This window comes from Ornithorhynchus anatinus, chromosome 18 (genome assembly GCF_004115215.2).
Source record: "Ornithorhynchus anatinus isolate Pmale09 chromosome 18, mOrnAna1.pri.v4, whole genome shotgun sequence".
Classification (NCBI taxonomy): Eukaryota; Metazoa; Chordata; class Mammalia; order Monotremata; family Ornithorhynchidae; genus Ornithorhynchus; species Ornithorhynchus anatinus.
The window spans coordinates 25,506,762-25,523,395 of record NC_041745.1 but is presented as its reverse complement, the minus strand read 5'-3'; the positions used below and the strand labels follow the sequence as shown (position 1 = coordinate 25,523,395).

General features: G+C 46.2%; 1 protein-coding gene across 2 annotated transcripts in view; it reads left to right on the top strand.

The window, feature by feature from the left end:
• Window positions 1-2,254: 2,254 nt before the first annotated feature.
• UVSSA (UV stimulated scaffold protein A) overlaps window positions 2,255-16,634 on the top strand; it is an 88,097-nt gene continuing 73,717 nt past the window's right edge. For both annotated transcript variants that reach the window (XM_029046433.2, XM_029046432.2), the window contains exons 1-4: window positions 2,255-2,327; window positions 4,153-4,383; window positions 6,360-6,690; window positions 15,587-15,707. In XM_029046433.2, coding sequence (XP_028902266.1) covers window positions 4,244-4,383; window positions 6,360-6,690; window positions 15,587-15,707 — 592 coding nt within the window. In that variant the 5' untranslated portion in view covers window positions 2,255-2,327; window positions 4,153-4,243. The remainder of the gene's footprint in view (window positions 2,328-4,152; window positions 4,384-6,359; window positions 6,691-15,586; window positions 15,708-16,634) is intronic.

The following is a 16,634-nucleotide window of genomic DNA, read 5'->3' as shown; positions in this document are numbered from 1 at the left end:
TCCTCGGTCTCGCCCGTCCCGCCGTCGACCCCCGGGCCGCGTCCTCCCGCGGTCCCGGAACGCCCTCCCTCCTCACCTCCGCCAAACTGATTCTCTTCCCCTCTTCGAAACCCTACTTAAAACTCACCTCCTCCGAGAGGCCTTCCCAGACTGAGCTCCCCTTCTCCCTCTACTCCCTCTACCGCCCCCCTTCACCTCTCCGCAGCTTAACCCTCTTTTCCCCCCATCTCCCTCTGCTCCTCCCCCTCTCCCTTGCCATCCCCTCAGCCCTGTACTCGTCCGCTGGACTGTATATATTTTCCTCACCCTATTTATTTTGGTAATGAGATGTACATGGCCTCGATTCTATTTAGTCGCCATCGGTTTTTACGAGACGTTCTTCCCCTCGACTCTATTTATCGCCATTGTTCTCGTCTGTCCGTCTCCCCCGATCAGACCGTAAGCCCGTCAAACGGCAGGGACCGTCTCTATCTGTTGCCGACTTGTTCATTCCAAGCGCTTAGTACAGTGCTCTGCACATAGTAAGCGCTCAATAAATACTATTGAATGTGTGCCAAGCACCATTCTAAGTGCTGGGGTAGATACAAGATAATCAGGTTGGACAGATTCCCTGTCCCACATGGGGCTCACAGTCTTATTAGATGGGGGCTCCCAGGCCGGTGCTCTATCCATTAGTCCACACTGCTGCTGAGCGTCCAGGGACTCTGATTTAACGCTGATGCCGCCCAGGCAATGGGTAAAGGAAGGGCAGGGAAGGCCAGATAAGGAAACAACATGGCGTAATGGATAGAGCACATGCTAGGGAGTCAGGAGGTCACGGGTTCTAATCCTGGCTCCAACACTTGTCTGTTGTGTGACCTTGGGCAAGTCACTTCATTCACTTCTCTGGGCCTCATTGATCTCATCTGGAAAACGGGGATGAAGACTGTGGGCCCCGTGTGGGACAGGGACCGTGTCCAACCCAGTGGAAAGAGCCTGGATTTCGGAGTTAGAGGTCATGGGTTCGACTCCCGACTCTATCACTTGTCAGCTGTGTGAATGTGGGCAAGTCACTTACCTTCTCTGTGCCTCAGTTACCTCATCTGTAAAATGGGTATTAACTGTGAGCCTCACGTGGGACAACCTGATCACCCTGTATCTCCCCCAGCGCTTAGAACAGTGCTCTGCAAATAGTAAGCGCTTAACAAATATCAACATTATTATTATTATTATTAATTGTATCCAACCCAAAGCTTAGTATAAATTCATTCGTTCAATTTTATTTATTGAGCGCTTACTGTGTGCGGAGCACTGAACTAGGAGCTTGGAAAGTACAATTCAGCAATGAAGAGAGACAATCCCTGCCCACACCGGGCTTACAGTCTAGAAGGGGGGAGACAGACATCAAAACAAGTAAACAGGTGTCAATACAGGCTTCTCATTCAGAGAAGCAGCGTGGCTCAGTGGAAAGAGCCCGGGCTTGGGAGTCAGAAGACATGGGTTCTAATCCCGGCTCTGCCACTTGTCTGCTGTATGACCCTGGGCAAATCACTTAACTTCTCTGTGCTTCAGTTACCTCATCTGTAAAATGAGGATTAAAAGTGTGAACCCCATGTGGGACGACCAGACAACCTTGTAATAATAATGTTGGTATTTGTTAAGTGCTTACTATGTGCAGAGCACTGTGCTAAGCGCTGGGGGAGATACAGGGTCATCAGGTTGTCCCACCTGAGGCTCACAGTTAATCCCCATTTTACAGATGAGGTCACTGAGGCACAGAGACGTCAAGTGACTTGTCCACAGTCACACAGGATGACACCAAGGTTGCAGGCTTGGGAGACAGGAAAAGATGGTTGTCATGGGAAAGTTGGGGAGATCACAGTGTCTGGCACATATCAGGCGCTTAATATATACCGTTTTATTATTATTATAATTTATTATTAATAAAGGCCTCGGCAGCTACAGAAGCGTGGACTTCCCCTTTAAGCCCCCCCCCCCCCACGGCCTTCTCAGCCTCCTCGTGGCCAACCCTCCCCTCCCTTGCGTCCCTCGCGCAGGAGCGTGATGACGTCACCACGCGGCCTACGAGGGGCCGTCCCCCCCATCCCGAAGGAGCCAATGGGATGTCAGGAAGAAGGCACGTGACCCGGAGGGCCACTTCCGGGAGGAAGCGTCGGCGGCTTTTCGGGGCCGGAGCCGCCGTTGCTAGGGTTACCGGCCGGCGGGGCTAGCGCGCCTGCGCAAGAGCCCCTTTTCCCCCCCCCCCCCCCCCCCACCCGCCTTGGGCCCAGTCGCCAAAAGTCTTGCTTCCAGGCCCCAGGGCAGGTCCTGCTTACACTCAGTTAATGGTATGTATGTTTTAATAATAATTATAATGATGATGATGTGGCTCAGTGGAAAGAGCCCGGGCTAGGGAGTCAGAGGTCATGAGTTCGAATCCCGGCTCTGCCCCTTGTCAGCTGGGTGACTGTGGGCAAGTCACTTCACTTCTCTGGGCCTCAGTGACCTCATCTGTAAAATGGGGATGAAGACTGTGAGCCTCACGTGGGACAACCTGATTCCCCTGTGTCTACCCCAGCGCTTAGAACAGTGCTCTGCACGTAGTAAGTGCTTAGCAAACACCAACATTATTATTATTATTGTTAAGCCCTTACTTTGTGCCAAGCACTATTCTAAGCGCTGGGAGGGATACAAGGCCCGTGGGGCCCCCAGTCTTCATCCCCCTTTTACGGCTGAGATAACTGAGGCCCAGAGATGTGAAGTGACTTGCCCATAGTCACACAGCTGACAAGTGTCAGAGCTAGGATTAGAACCCACGACCTCTGACTCCCAAGCCTGGGCTCTTTCCACTAAGCCACGGTGTTGTGAGCGCTTACTCTGTGCAGAACACTAACTGATCGCATTTCCCTGCACCATTAGGTCCCCTGTCTCTTTTATGGTATTTTTAAGTGCTTACTTTAAGGACGCTCAGCAGCAGGGTGGCCTCATGGATAGAGCACGGGCCTAGGAATCAGAAGGACCTGCGAGGACCACGTAGGGTACCGTGCAGCGGAATTGGTTGACATGCCCCCGGCCCACAGGGAGTTCCAGGGATTGTGTCTTTTTGTCGCTGAATTGTACTTTCCAAGCGCTTAGTACAGTGCTTTGCACACAGTAAGCGCTCAATAAATACAACTGAATGAATGAAAAGGAGCTTCCAGTCCAGAGGGGAGCTAATCATTAAAATAAATTATGGATTGATGCAAAAGTATTGTGGGGCTGAGGGTGGGGTGAAGAGCTAGCTCCAAGTGCATCGGTGGTGCAGAAAGGAGAGGGAGAAGGGGAAATGAGGACTTAATAATAATCATTATGGTATTTGTTAAGCACTTACTATGTGCCAGGCACCGTACTAAGTGTCGATACTAAGATTGAGAGCCCCACGTGGGACAGGGACTGTGTCCAACCCGATTTGCTTGTATCGACCCTAGAGCGTAATACAGTGCCTGGCACAGGGTAAGCACTTAATAAATACCACTATTATCATTAATAAGGATTAGAAGATGGTCTGCCGGTTATAAAGGGGGAGCGAGTTCCAGGTAAGAGGGAAGATGTCAGCCTGGGGTCGGCAGTGAGGTAGACGAGATCGAGGTACAGCGAGTAGGTTGGTAGATGAGATCGAGGTACAGGGAGTAGGTTGGCACTGGAGGAGTGAAGCGTGCGGGCCGGGTTGTAGTAGGAGATCAGCGAGGTAATAAAATGGGAGAGCACGAACTAATGGAGAGCTTTAAAGCCGATGGTAAGGAGTTTCCCTGATGAGAATGTGCATGGGCAACCGCTGGATTTTCTGGAGTTTAGTTCAAAGTACTAAATCTAGCTTGGTACCTTTTTGTCTCCAGTAATAATAATAATTGTGGTATTAAGCACTCACTATGCGCTGATTTAAATGCTGGGATAGATACAAAATAATCCAGATGGACATAGTCCCTGTCCCACACAGGAGTCATACTCTTAATCCCTATTTTACAGATGAGGAAACTGAGGCCCAGAGAAGTGCAGTGACTTGCCCAAGGTCACCCAGCAGGCAAGTGGCCTAGCCGGGTGGGGGCAGGGGGTTTATTTAAGGAGGGAGTTAAATGTCTGAAACACCTGGTGGGGTCAATGAGTGTGGGAGTCACATGTTTTTCTTACCCACAGGGAGTGTTTCAGGATGTAAAACTGCCAAATCAAGTGCAGGATAATCTGAGCCCTAATACGTCCACACGGAAGAAGGTGCGTGAAGAATGAGATGACATTCGATTATACCACGTCGAACCACACCTGTCTAGCTATGGATCAGAAGCTTTCCCAGTTGGTGGAGGACCTGACAACCTCAGGAGAATCAGAGCTGAATTCCGAGAAACTGAAAGAGCTGAAGAAAATCTGCAAGTATGCATTTCAGTTAAATTCATTAGCTTGTAGCATTGGAGGCCTAAGGGTAGTCAAACCAAGAAAGTTTTAGATGGGTCTTACAGTTTCGAAGAACTTTATATTATGGGAGAAGTGTGGTAGAGTAACCATCGTTTCGAGTGGGTTAGTGGGAGAGATGTTCAGAAGTAACACCACGACGATACTTTTGATCTAAATTCCCATATTTTTATGTCCCCCTGTAGCAGCATGCTTTTGATCCTCCCCACAGCATGCTGTTCTACTGTAGTAAATATTCTAAAGTTGGGAAAACACAAAGTAAAGTGCGGGCAGTAAGTTTGAAGCAGAGGCTGAGGAGCACAGCAGCATCTTGCCTTAGTTCATATCAAGTTTGTAGGTCTCCCCTTTTCCTCTTATCACCAGAATCTCGTTGCACCAGTTTGTGGACTGTGTTCTATCAGAACAGATTCCATTATCATCAGTGGTAGTTATTAAGTGCTTACTGTGTGCAGAGCACTGTAGTGAGTGCTTGGGAGACTACAACATAGTGTTGGTAGATACGTTCCCTGCCCTCAGCAAACATACAGCCTAGAGAGCGAGACAGATATTGATATAAATAATTTATGATATATAATTTACAGATATGTACATAAGTGCTGAGGGGTTGAATGTAGGGTGAATATCAAGTAGCCAAAAGTCACAGATCGTTCATTCACTTGTATTTATTGAGCGCTTACTATGTACAGAGCAGTCTACTAAGCACTTGGAAAGTACAATTCGGCAATAAATATAGTCCCTACCCGACAACAGGCTCACTGCAAAGCGGCTTCGTGTTATATCCGAATCATAGAATGAAGGCAGAAATGGGTCTACTTATTTGACCTTTTTGCTCTAAAACTTCTTTATGTACTGATTAGGAATCTCTCTCCATGGAGATTTCAAGAATAAGATTATTCATTCAATAGTATTTATTGAGCACTTACTATGTGCAGAGCACTGTACTAAGCGCTTGGAATGTACAAATTGGTAACAGATAGAGACAGTCCCTGCCCTTTGACGGGCTTCCAGTCTAATCGGGGGAGACGGACAGACAAGAACAATAGCAATAAATAGAATCAAGGGGATGAACATCTCATTAAAACAATAGCAAATAAATAGAATCAAGGTGATGTACATCTCATTAACAAAATAAATAGGGTAATGAAAATATATACAGTTGAGCGGACGAGTACGGTGCGGAGGGGAAGGGAGGGGGGAGGAGCAGAGGGAAAGGGGGGAAAAGAGGGCTTAGCTGAGGAGAGGTGAAGGGTGGGTAGAGGGAGCAGAGGGAAAAGGGGAGCTCAGTCTGGGAAGGCCTCTTAGAGGAGGTGAGCTTTAAGTAGGGTTTAGCCACGTTCAAAAGAATGGATTTCCCTGATGTACTTTGTTTGGGACCTCTATTATGTGTCTGAGATCCTCTCACTGTTTTGTTTCCAGTGAAACAATGATTTTCTCAGAATTTCAAGAAATGCCTTCCTTCCCTTTAGAAGGAATGTTGAAAGGCAGCACGATTTAAAATGGGATGATGGTCGTTAGACAAGCTACAAAACATTTTCCGCAAAGAATGTCTTGTCTTATGCTACCGAGTCGTTTCTGACCCATAGCGACTCCATGGACGCATCTCTCCCAGAACCCCCCTCCCCCCCCTCCACCGCCTCCACCTGCAATCGTTTTGGTAGTGAATCCATAGAGTTTTCTTGGTAAGAATAAGGAAATGGTTTACCATTGCCTTCTCCCACACAGTCAGCTTGAGTCTCCGCCCTTGGTTCTCCCCCATGCCGCTGCTGCTCAGCACGGGTGAGTTTTGACTTGTAGCAGATGGGCAACTCTCCAGGTACCGTACCGAAAGGGGACAAAGAATGTGCAAATGAAATATTTCATGGAAATAATGCCTTTGTACCTTGAGAGAAAAAAAAAAAGCCCATTGAGAACTTTGGTGATTGTTACTATTTCCACAGGTCTTCTGAAGAGCACATTAGCCAAGCGTACCATCTTCTCATGACCCAGCTGAACCAAGAGCACGCTGAGATACGCTTCTCAGCTTTTCAGATTGTGGATGAGCTCTTTACACGGTCACACCAATTTCGGACACTGATCATTTCCAATTTCCAAGAATTCCTGGAGCTCACGGTGGAAACGGACCACGAGCAGCCCCTGCCTCCCCCAAAAGAGGTCGCGAAAAAGCTGAAGAGAGAGGCCATCAAATCCGTGCAAGAGTGGAACGAGAAATACGGAGAGGCCTATAAGAAGCTATCGCTAGGATACCATTTCTTAAAACATAACAAAAAGGTACTTCACCATTAGAGCTGCATTTGTTAATTGCGTAGTTTAACACAGGGCCGCTGATGGTGGAAAAAGCACGAGAAAAAAATGTAAAGGCTACTCTTTCTTATACGAGCTGTCGGTGTGCTTTTAAATGCTTGCCATTGGCTCTGAGCTCAGGGCGTCAAGGCGTCCGTGTCTTAAGAGGGGATTGGTGGGATTTTAGAAGTAAACCTTTTAAAATGAGTCAGAGATGTTGAACATGCCCAGTAGAACTGTTAGACCCATGGTTGTTTTTATGCAGAATCCTCTGACAGTTTTAGAGGTGGCTGCAGAAACAGAGGTATTAATGATAATAACAGCGGGTTTTGTTAAGTCCTTACTGTGTGCCCCGGGCTTTACTAACCACTGGGGTAGATGCAAGATAATCCGAAATGGATTTCACACCGAGATTGGATTGGAAACTAATGGGGACAGAGAAGTGGGAAAAGGCGGTTGGGCAAACTTCCCGACCCTGATTGGATTTTATAGGCATGCTCCCGAAATATCAGTTGTCATGAGAGAGGTTGGTGGGTTTTATTTAAGAGACGAATGAATTAGAAGCTTGAGATTAAAGTGGGCCATTTATTATGAGTAGATGGTCTGCTTCACCACATTATTTGCTCCTTTTTTAGATTCTCTCTCGCTCTTCAGAAGTATACTCTTTTCATCTTCTCTACTTACCCCTCCTTCTAAATCCTAAAGTGGAATATGCATGAATCTGTAATGGCTATAAAGCTGAGTTTATTGCAGCTTGAAAGATAAGATGTTTGAATGTAAAGGGAGAGGGAAATACGGTTTGGGGGAGAGATGAACTTAATTCTATTGTGGGTAAATGGGGCCAGATAGGAAATAACATCCAAAGTGATGAGAAGGAGGGTGAAGATCAGTTGAAGCTAATGCTGATCCCAGAACAGATTAGGCTTTTATGAATGCTAGGGAGAAAATAGAGGCAAACTTTTTAACCGGAATGTTGATTTTGTTTCATCTACCTCTCCCGGGATTTGCTATGTCTGGGTTCCAGGAACTAGATTTTCAAGTTTATTGCGGTTGTACTAATAGTAAGTGTAGTGATATTTATTAAGCTCCCACTTGGTACGGTGTACTATGCTAGATGCTTAGGAAGTACAGAATAAAGAAATGACACATTCCTTAACCAGCGTGGACTAATGGAGAGAACATGGGCCTGGGAGTCAGAAGGACCTGGGTTACAATCCCGGCTCTACCCAATTACTTGCTGGGTGACCTTGGGCAAGTGACTTAACTTCTCTGTGCTTCAGGTTCCTCAACTGTAAATTGGGGATATCTGTTCTCACTCTTTCGTAGATCCTTAGCCCCATGCGGGACAGGGACTGTGTCCGACCTAATTTGTACCTACCCAGCGCTTAGAACAGTGCTGTGCACACAGTAAGCACTTAACAAATATCGACATTATTATTACCGACCCCAGCTCTTAGAACAGTGACTGACACACCGTAAGGGTGCTTCACAAATACCATTGAAATAAAAATAAAAGAGGAGATTACACTTCAAAGGAGGAGACAGATGCTGAATTATTTACAGCTAGAGTTGTTATAATGATCAGTAGAAGAGACAGATGTCTTAGACTGTGAGCCTCGTATGGGACAGGGATTGTGTCCAGCCTGATTATCTTAATGCAGTGTTCGCGCACATTAAGTGCTCAATAAAACAAATACCACAATTATTATTCTATAATCAAGGAGCTAAGTATAAATATAACTAGGTTCCTAAGTGCTAAGGTTGGCTGATGAGTACATATGCCTGGCAAATTAATCAGGGAAGGCTTGTGGGAGGAGGTGGCACTTTAGGAGATCTTTAAATGTGGGGAGAGCTGAGATCCGTCAGGTTTGGGGAGGGAGAAATACCGTGAGTGAGAGGCTGAAAGTGGGAGAGTTGAGAACAAGGATCAGCTAGAAGGTTGTCATAGGAAAATCCCATTTAAGGACGTGATTGTGGGTTTTAGAAAGAGGTGGCCTAAACTGTGATGGGAAAGTTAAGTGGAGGAGAAGATTTTTGAGGAAAGATGAGGGCCAACAAGCAATCAATTAGTGGTGCTAAGCACTCGTGAGAGCAGATGTAAAAGAGTTGAAAAACCCAATCCCTGCTCACAGTGAGTTTACAGTCCAGAGGCAGGAGACGACACCTTTGTAGAGATGTCCTGGAGGCAGGAGGAAATGTGAAGTGATTGAGAAAAGGAGAGGTCAGGCCTAGAGACATAGATGGATTTCAAGTCATCGTCACAGAGGTGGTAGTTGAAGATGTGGGAGCGGATGAGCTTCCCAAGGGAGGAAGTGTAATTAGAGAAGAAAGGGGAACTCAGAATAGGACCTTGAGGGACACATATACATTTAAAGTGTGGGTGGAGAGAAAGAGACATTAGACCCAGAAGACCCTGGAAGGACTGACCAGACAGGTAAGAGGAGAACAAAGAGAAGAAAGACTTTGTCTATAATACCAAAGTTAAGTAGTGTTTCCAGGGAAATGAAGGGGTCCACACAGTCAGAGTTCACCTTTGAGGCACAGGGTCAGCACATTTTGCTCCCCTAATGCAGAACTTCCCTCTGTAGCACGATCTTGTTTGTTTCCCCCACGTCCTCCCGCTTCATATCCAGTGGACCAGCACTCTCCCCATTTTCAAAACCCTATTGAAATCACATCTGCAGGAGGCCTTCCGTGACTCGCCCCCCCATTTACTCACCCTACTTGTCCTTCCTTCTACATCATCTATGCATTTAAGTGTGGGCTCCTTAAACACTTTGAAACTCACCCCACCCCTATCACTTTTGTGCATATTTTTATACCCTGCCATTTCCCAAATCTGTAATTTTTTTTAATGTCTCTGTCCCCCTCCATCCTGTCAGTTCCTTTTGGGCAGGGATTGAGTCTCCCAACTCTATTGTATTACACTCTCCTAAGAACTTCATACCCAGGAAGCACTCAATAAATACCACTGATTGATTGATTGAGAGGTCAAAGATCATCAGGATGCAGTAAAATCAGATATTAGCAAGAAAGAAGTCATTGGTGGTTTGGCTGGTTGCGGTCTTAATGGAGTGGAGGGGGAAGAAACGTGATTGAAGAAGATCAAGAAGGGAATTGGTGAAAAGGAAGCGCAGGCAGTGGGAAATGGAGCGAAGCTGGGGGATGCAGTAGGGTCCGAAGATTTTTTTTCAGGCTACGGGACACGTGGGCATGTTTAAAAGCAGAAGGAAAGGATCTATCAGAGAGAGGCTCCCGTCTCCAATACTGGTCAGAGAGAGGAGAGTTGGAGCAAGAGTTATTTAAAAGGGGAGAAGATGTGGGATCAAGGGCCTAGATCAAAGGGGTGGATTTTGAAAGCAGGTCTCACGGTCTCAGTCTCTGTTTTACAGATGAGGTAACTGAGGCACAGAGAAGTCAAGTGATTTGCCCAAGATCTCACAGCAGAAAAATAGTGGAGCCGGGACTAGAACCCATGCCCTTCCAGCTCTCAGGCCTGTGCCCTATCCCCTGTGCCAGGCTGTTTTGAGGAGATATGCAGGAAAGCAGGAGAAATTAATATTTTATGCTCTCCCTTCCACTTATTTGCAACTTATTATCTGCTCATCTCCTCCCTCTGCCTCCTACCAACTTTGGTTCCAGCAAGGAATCAGTATTGGCTAGTGGAAAGAGCACCAACCTGCAAGTCAGAGGACCTGGGTTCTAATTCTGGCGCTGTCACTTGTGTCACCTTGGGCAAGTCACTTCACTTCTCTGGTCCACAGTTACCTCATCTGTAAAATAGAGATTGACTGAGCCCCACATGGACAGGGACTGTGTCCAACTCGATTATCTTTTCTCTATCACAGAAGTTAGTACAGTATCCGGCACATAGTAAGCGCTTAACAAATTTCACAGAATAAAGCTGCACCTTTATGGTGGTGATCAATGGAGAAAAGAATACGTGTTGTTCTGTCTCCCACTCGTTTGCAGTTTATAATCTGCTTCTCTCCTCCCATCCCTCTCCCACTGTGGTCCCAGCAAGGAAAAAATACGTGTGTTTTTCATGGAGAAAATAATACTTATTGCTTTCTCTCCCATTTGTTTGCTATTTACCAGACTTCAAATGCTATAGACATTACACCAGGGTTTAGGGGAGAAAAACGTTTCTCTTCCTTCCCTTCCACCCCAAACTCTAGCGAAAATCCAAGTTGCCTCCCCCATCCCGCCTCCCCCGTCCCACCTCCCGCCCGCCGTTTCTGATATCACCGTTCCCACAGTTTTTGGTTTGGCCATGAAAAGAGCCCAGGACTGATAGGAGACCTGGGAAACAGCCTTGAGAAACAAGATACAGTAGGTGCCGAGTGCTCCCTGTACCCATTCTCCCACATTCAAAATTAGAAGGGATTGTATCACTAATGCAGGAAAATCAGCAGGCAGATTTTCCCACCAATCCATTCCCGCTTCCCCAAGTCCAGGGAGTGGGCGGGACAGATCCATCGATCAGTGGTATTTTATTGAGCACTTACTGTGTGCAAGACACTGTCCTAAGTGCTTGGTGAGAACAGTACATTGGAGTTGGTAGAAATGATTCCTACCCACAAGGAGCTTAGAGGAGGAGACAGGTATTAAATTGCAGATGGGGGACGTGGAAGAGTGGAAGGGTGAATATTAAAGTGCTTAAGGGGTAATGACCCAGGGAATAGGTGGTGAAGGGAGGGTGAATAGGGAAGATGAGGGGTTAGTTAGAGAAGGACTGTTGGGCGAGCTATGATTTTAATAGGCCTTTGAAGGTGGAGAGAGTAGTGATCTGTCAGTTGTATTTAGGGGCAGCATGGCGTAGGGGATAGCACATGGGCCTGGGAATCAGAAGGTCATGGGCTCTAATCCCGGCTCCGCCACTTGTCTGCTGGGTGGCCTTGGGGAAGCTATTTTGCTTTTCTGTGCCTCAGTTCCCTCATCTGTAAAACGGCGATGAAGACTGTGAGCCCTGTGCGGGTCATGGACGGTGTCCAACTGGATTTGCTTGGATCCACCCCAGCGCTTAGTACAGTGCCTGACACGTCGTAAGTGCTTAACAAATATCGTAATTGTTATTATTTATTGAGTGCTTAGTCAGATGGATTTATTGAGCACTTACCGTATGCAGAGCACTGTACTAAGTGCTTGGGAGAGTCCAATGTAACTATGTAACTGTAACAAGCAGCGTGGCTCAGTGGAGAGCCTGGGCTTGGGAGTCAAAGGTCACAGGTTCGAATCCTGGCTCTGCCACTCGTCAGCTGTGTGACTGTGGGCAAGTCACTGAACTTCTCTGTGCCTCAGTTACCTCCTCTGTAAAATGGGGATTAAAACTGTGAGCCCCACGTCGGACAACCTGAGCACCCTGTATCTACCCCAGTGCTAGAGCAGTGCTCTGCACATAGTAAGCCCTTAACAAATGCCAACATTATTATTATCATTAACAATATAACAGACGCAGTCCCTGGCCTGTGCTCTACCCATTAGGCCACGCTGCTTCTCTTGGCTCATTTTAAGTACTTAGTTAAGTTCATCAGTAGGAATAGTAATAGCATTACCCTTACTATTGATGGGAAAGGCAGGACTGAAGATTCCCTCGGAATGTAGAGCAGAGTTGCCTAATCTGGGAAGAGGCGGTCCCTCTTCCTTGCTACTCCGAAAGTGCATCTACGGTCAATCCCAGCTTGTCTGACTCTTGCCATGTTCTGTACTGTGGAGGTGGGGGTGGAGGGTCGGGTGGGTGATGGTGAATTGAGCTCATCATGCCCACTCTCAAAATTAGAGGGGATTGAAATCACTGGTGCGGGGAACTCGGCAGGCAGATTTTCCCACCAATCCGATCCTGCTCGGGGGAGTCGAGCTTTGGCCTGTTGCTTGGCAGGCTGGAACACATAAACAGAGCCACAAAAATGTAGGTGAAGATGGCAGCGAAAGCCCCTTTCCAAATGCACGTTGTTTAAGGATAGGATGCTTTCCTTTTTTTAATGGTATTGGTTAAGAGTTTACTCTGTGTCAAGCACCGTTCTAAGCGCTGGGGTAGTCCGCGTCCCAAGAGTAGCAGGGAGAACAGATAATGAATTGAGGAAACCGAGGCACAGCGAAGTTAAGGGACTTGTCCAAGGACACACAGCAGGTAAATGGCAGAGCCAGGATTAGAACTCAGGCTCTGTATCCCAGGCCCATGCTCTATCCACTAAATTGCTTCTCAATTTATCAACACAAGGCAATCTGTAACTTTCAAGTTGAAGCAGTTGCCATTATGGATTCAATCCGAGTATATGAATTTGCCTCCTTCTAGTGATGGAAACAGAATCCAGGGCGAATAAAATAAGATTCTAAGAGTTTAGTTATGTCTAAAAGAGGGACGGACAGTATTTCATTTGGGGAAGACCTTAAACCAGAACTAAAGCAAGGTCAGTATATTGTCCAAAGGCAAGTGGTGTCACAACTTCATTGCTGAAACTGTCCAAATAAAAGATGCTAAAGGAAGCTCAGGTGTTCCATAATATTCAAGCCCTGTAGGGGTTTGTTTTTCCAAAATGGTCCATAATTGACTTATTCTCTTATCAATATTATTATGCATCCCATTTCTGGGCATCAGGATTGGAGCAACTTTGGATCACTCACCTTTCTAACTGGCATAATTAATGCCAGCATGGCCTAGTGGAAAGAGCACTGGCCTGGGAGTCAGAGATTCTGGATTCTAATCCAGTTTTGCTCCCTGTCTGCTGTGTTACCTTGGAAAAGTCATTTAACTGCTCTGTGCTTCAGTTCCCTCATCTGCAGAATGGGGATTTGATACATTGGTTTCCGTCCTACTTACTCTGTGAGCCCCATAAGGGACCTGATTATCCAGAATCTACCCCAGTGCTTAGTACACTGCCTGGCATATAGTAAGCACTTAAATACCATTATTATTATTACTATTGTCATTATCAACGCAGTGCAGAGCGTCTTCCATAGCGTATTGCAGCCATGTAAATTAGTACAGGCCTGGATTTCAAGGAAATGTAGTTATAATGTGTCTGTTATATTGTGTTGTCCTCTCCCAGGTGGTTAGTATAGTGCCCTGCACACAGTAAGCATTCAGTAAATTGTCGATTGATGGATTGGCTAGTAAGAGTTTTATTAGATTAAAAAATAAAACCCACAGTGCTAGTAACTCGATTTCTTCAAATTGCAAAAGATGCATCATTGCTGGTATATTGTCACGTATGGGAAGGGTCTCTGAGTTGGTACATCCTTTGGAAAGCCGTCATGATGACAGCTATTCTCATTCTCTCCTATCGACTGCCTGAACTGCAGCCATTTCTGATTTAAAGCAGGGGTTCTCCGGGATTAGAGCTTGGGAAAGAAGGTCAGGGATTTGGTTTCTCAGACACCCGTGACATGCTGAAACCCCATTTTGCCTTAGGGAGCCAGCTTGCTATAGGAAGATCTCAGGAAGTTATTCTAGAGGACAGTTTCAGAGCTCCAGTGAGCTACCGCCGTATTTTATGGATGAACCTGATGCCTGTGCAAACAACTAAATAAGCCAGTGAACTGAGCTCATTAGTGTTCACTGGCATGATTAAACCAAATGACTCCTGCAGTTTACTGTCTGGACTGGAAAACAGAAGCCCCAAATTGAGAATTAATCCAAGATAAATATGTAAAACTAACCATCAGACATTCCTTCATAACATTTTTGTGTTTTGATCTTAATGAACAGTTTAAATTTAGGTATTTCACATTGCACAGTGGCGTGATTTTTCTGAACATTTACGCAAGGAAAATTGCAAACCAAATCCCAGGTAAATTCACGATGGGCCAATTCAGGCCGAATAAACACTCGCCTACCCCAAAATGAGCTTTCCCACTCCCCTCAGCCAAACGTCTCTCCTCTGTTTGGCTGTTTTGCTGGTCTTGGATCTCATTACCTCCTCCTCATAACTGGAAAGCACAGTGCCTTAACTAGCTCCTCACACCAAGTCACCTATCCCTTTCTGGGGCAATTAATGCAAGGTCCTGGAAATCAGAAGGACCTGGGTTCTAATCCCAGCTCTGCCACCTGTCTGCCGTGTGACCTTGGGTAAGTCACTTAACCTCTCTGGGCATCATCTGTAAAATGAGGATTAAGTCTGTGAGCCCCGTATGGGACAGGGACTCTGTCCAACTCGATTTGCGTGTATCTACTCCAGCATCCAGAACAGTGGTTGGCACGTAATAAACACTTAACAAGTACCGCTATTATTATTATTACTCTCTGGTTTCTCTCATTTTCTAGTAGAAGTCACACCTAGGCTTCCGATCATCCAGACATGGGACAACTGGACAGCTTTTTATTTCCAAAGCTGGGTTAATGTGAAAGGCAGAACCACTCTTGCTTTGTCGTGGGGATTAAGTCTGCAAACCCCGTGTGGGACAGGGTTTGGGTCAGATCTGAAGACCCTTTTATCTACCCCAAGTGCTTAGAACAGTGCTTGGCTCACAGAGCTTAACCCATACCACAATTATTATTATTATTATTTGGTAATTTTAAGATGAAAGGTGCTAAACTGTGATAAAGCATTCATCTGAGATTCCACATCTGACTCTTGCTTTTTGTAGAGTTAGACTCAATCATTGAGGTTCACTTAAAATATTTGTTTCATGTTGATAACTCATTCAGTAGCATGAATTTCTATCCCTGAACTGCTCTTATTTTAGGAGGAAAAAATGCTTGGTTTTTTTTTTTCAACAGTCAGAAACTTCAGGTGCTCTTCAGGTTATTCTGTAGTTATTAATCCTAAAATAAAAGAGAAAGCATGAAAATTCCAGCCTCTTCCTGATAGCTCATCTTGCGCTAAAGATGCATTGTGGAACACCGAGTCCCTATAGATCTAATTCTTCCTATTTAATTTCCCAGGTGGATTTTCAAGACATAAGTGCTAGGACGCTGGCTGAAAGAAAAAGGGAAGAGGAGAAGCAAAAACGGTTAGAAAATATCTACAGAGAACGAGCTGAGAAAGCGGAAAAAGAAATGGAAGGCAAGTGGCAAAAAATGAAAAAAGATTAAGAAAATCTGTACAAAACTCTTGGCAACCATCCAGCCGTCCCCTTGGGGAACGTACCATTTTTGGGGAGATTGCACACCAGGACTGCTGTTGGCAGGATGCTCCCTTTGGCTGTCTTTATTGCTCCTTTCACCGGACCCTCTTACCAGTGCTCACCATCCCAGTAGAAAATGGCAGGCAGACCCCTTTCCAGCTAAGCAAGCCCCTCCCAACTTCAGTTAGCCTAACTTCCTCGCTTCCTCTTTCTTTTAATGGCATTTGTTAAAGCACTTACTTTGTGCCAGGAACTCTACCGAAGGTGGGGTAGACACAAGCTCATCAGTTTGAATACAGTCTGTGTCCCACATTGAAGTTCACAGTCTTCATTCCCACTTTACAGATGAGGTAACTGAGCCCAGAGAGGTGGAGTGACTAGCCGGAGGTCACTCAGCAGACCTCGGTGGTAGTACTGGGATTAGGACTCAAGATGTTCCTATTCCCAGGGCCATGCTCCACCCAGTAGGCTGGGTTGCTTTTCTGTCCTTTTTCTCTACAGCCCCCATCCATTTTGGGGTCCCCTTCGGCGGCCCAGGCCCCCCTCCAGCCCCTCCTGTCGGAACAAACAAGTGCCTTAGCTTCTGTGGTTAACCAAAGTTGAGTTTGTGGCCGTGAACTCTCCCGAGACTCCCATTGAGGGTTTTTTTTGCTCTCAGTTCTTGGCTTCCTACCCAGTTCACCGGGTCCATGAGTGGTCCTTAGCTCTTTGCGTAGTCAGCACTTTTTGTGGTTCGGCACCCCTCTTCCCACCCCAATTTATTCCAACTCCCCGCCCCTCCAACCGGGCCTCCAGTTCTGTTGGTAACAACTGGATTATTGTGGCAGGCCATATTTGCAAATGAGTAGTTCCCATGGAGTAACTTT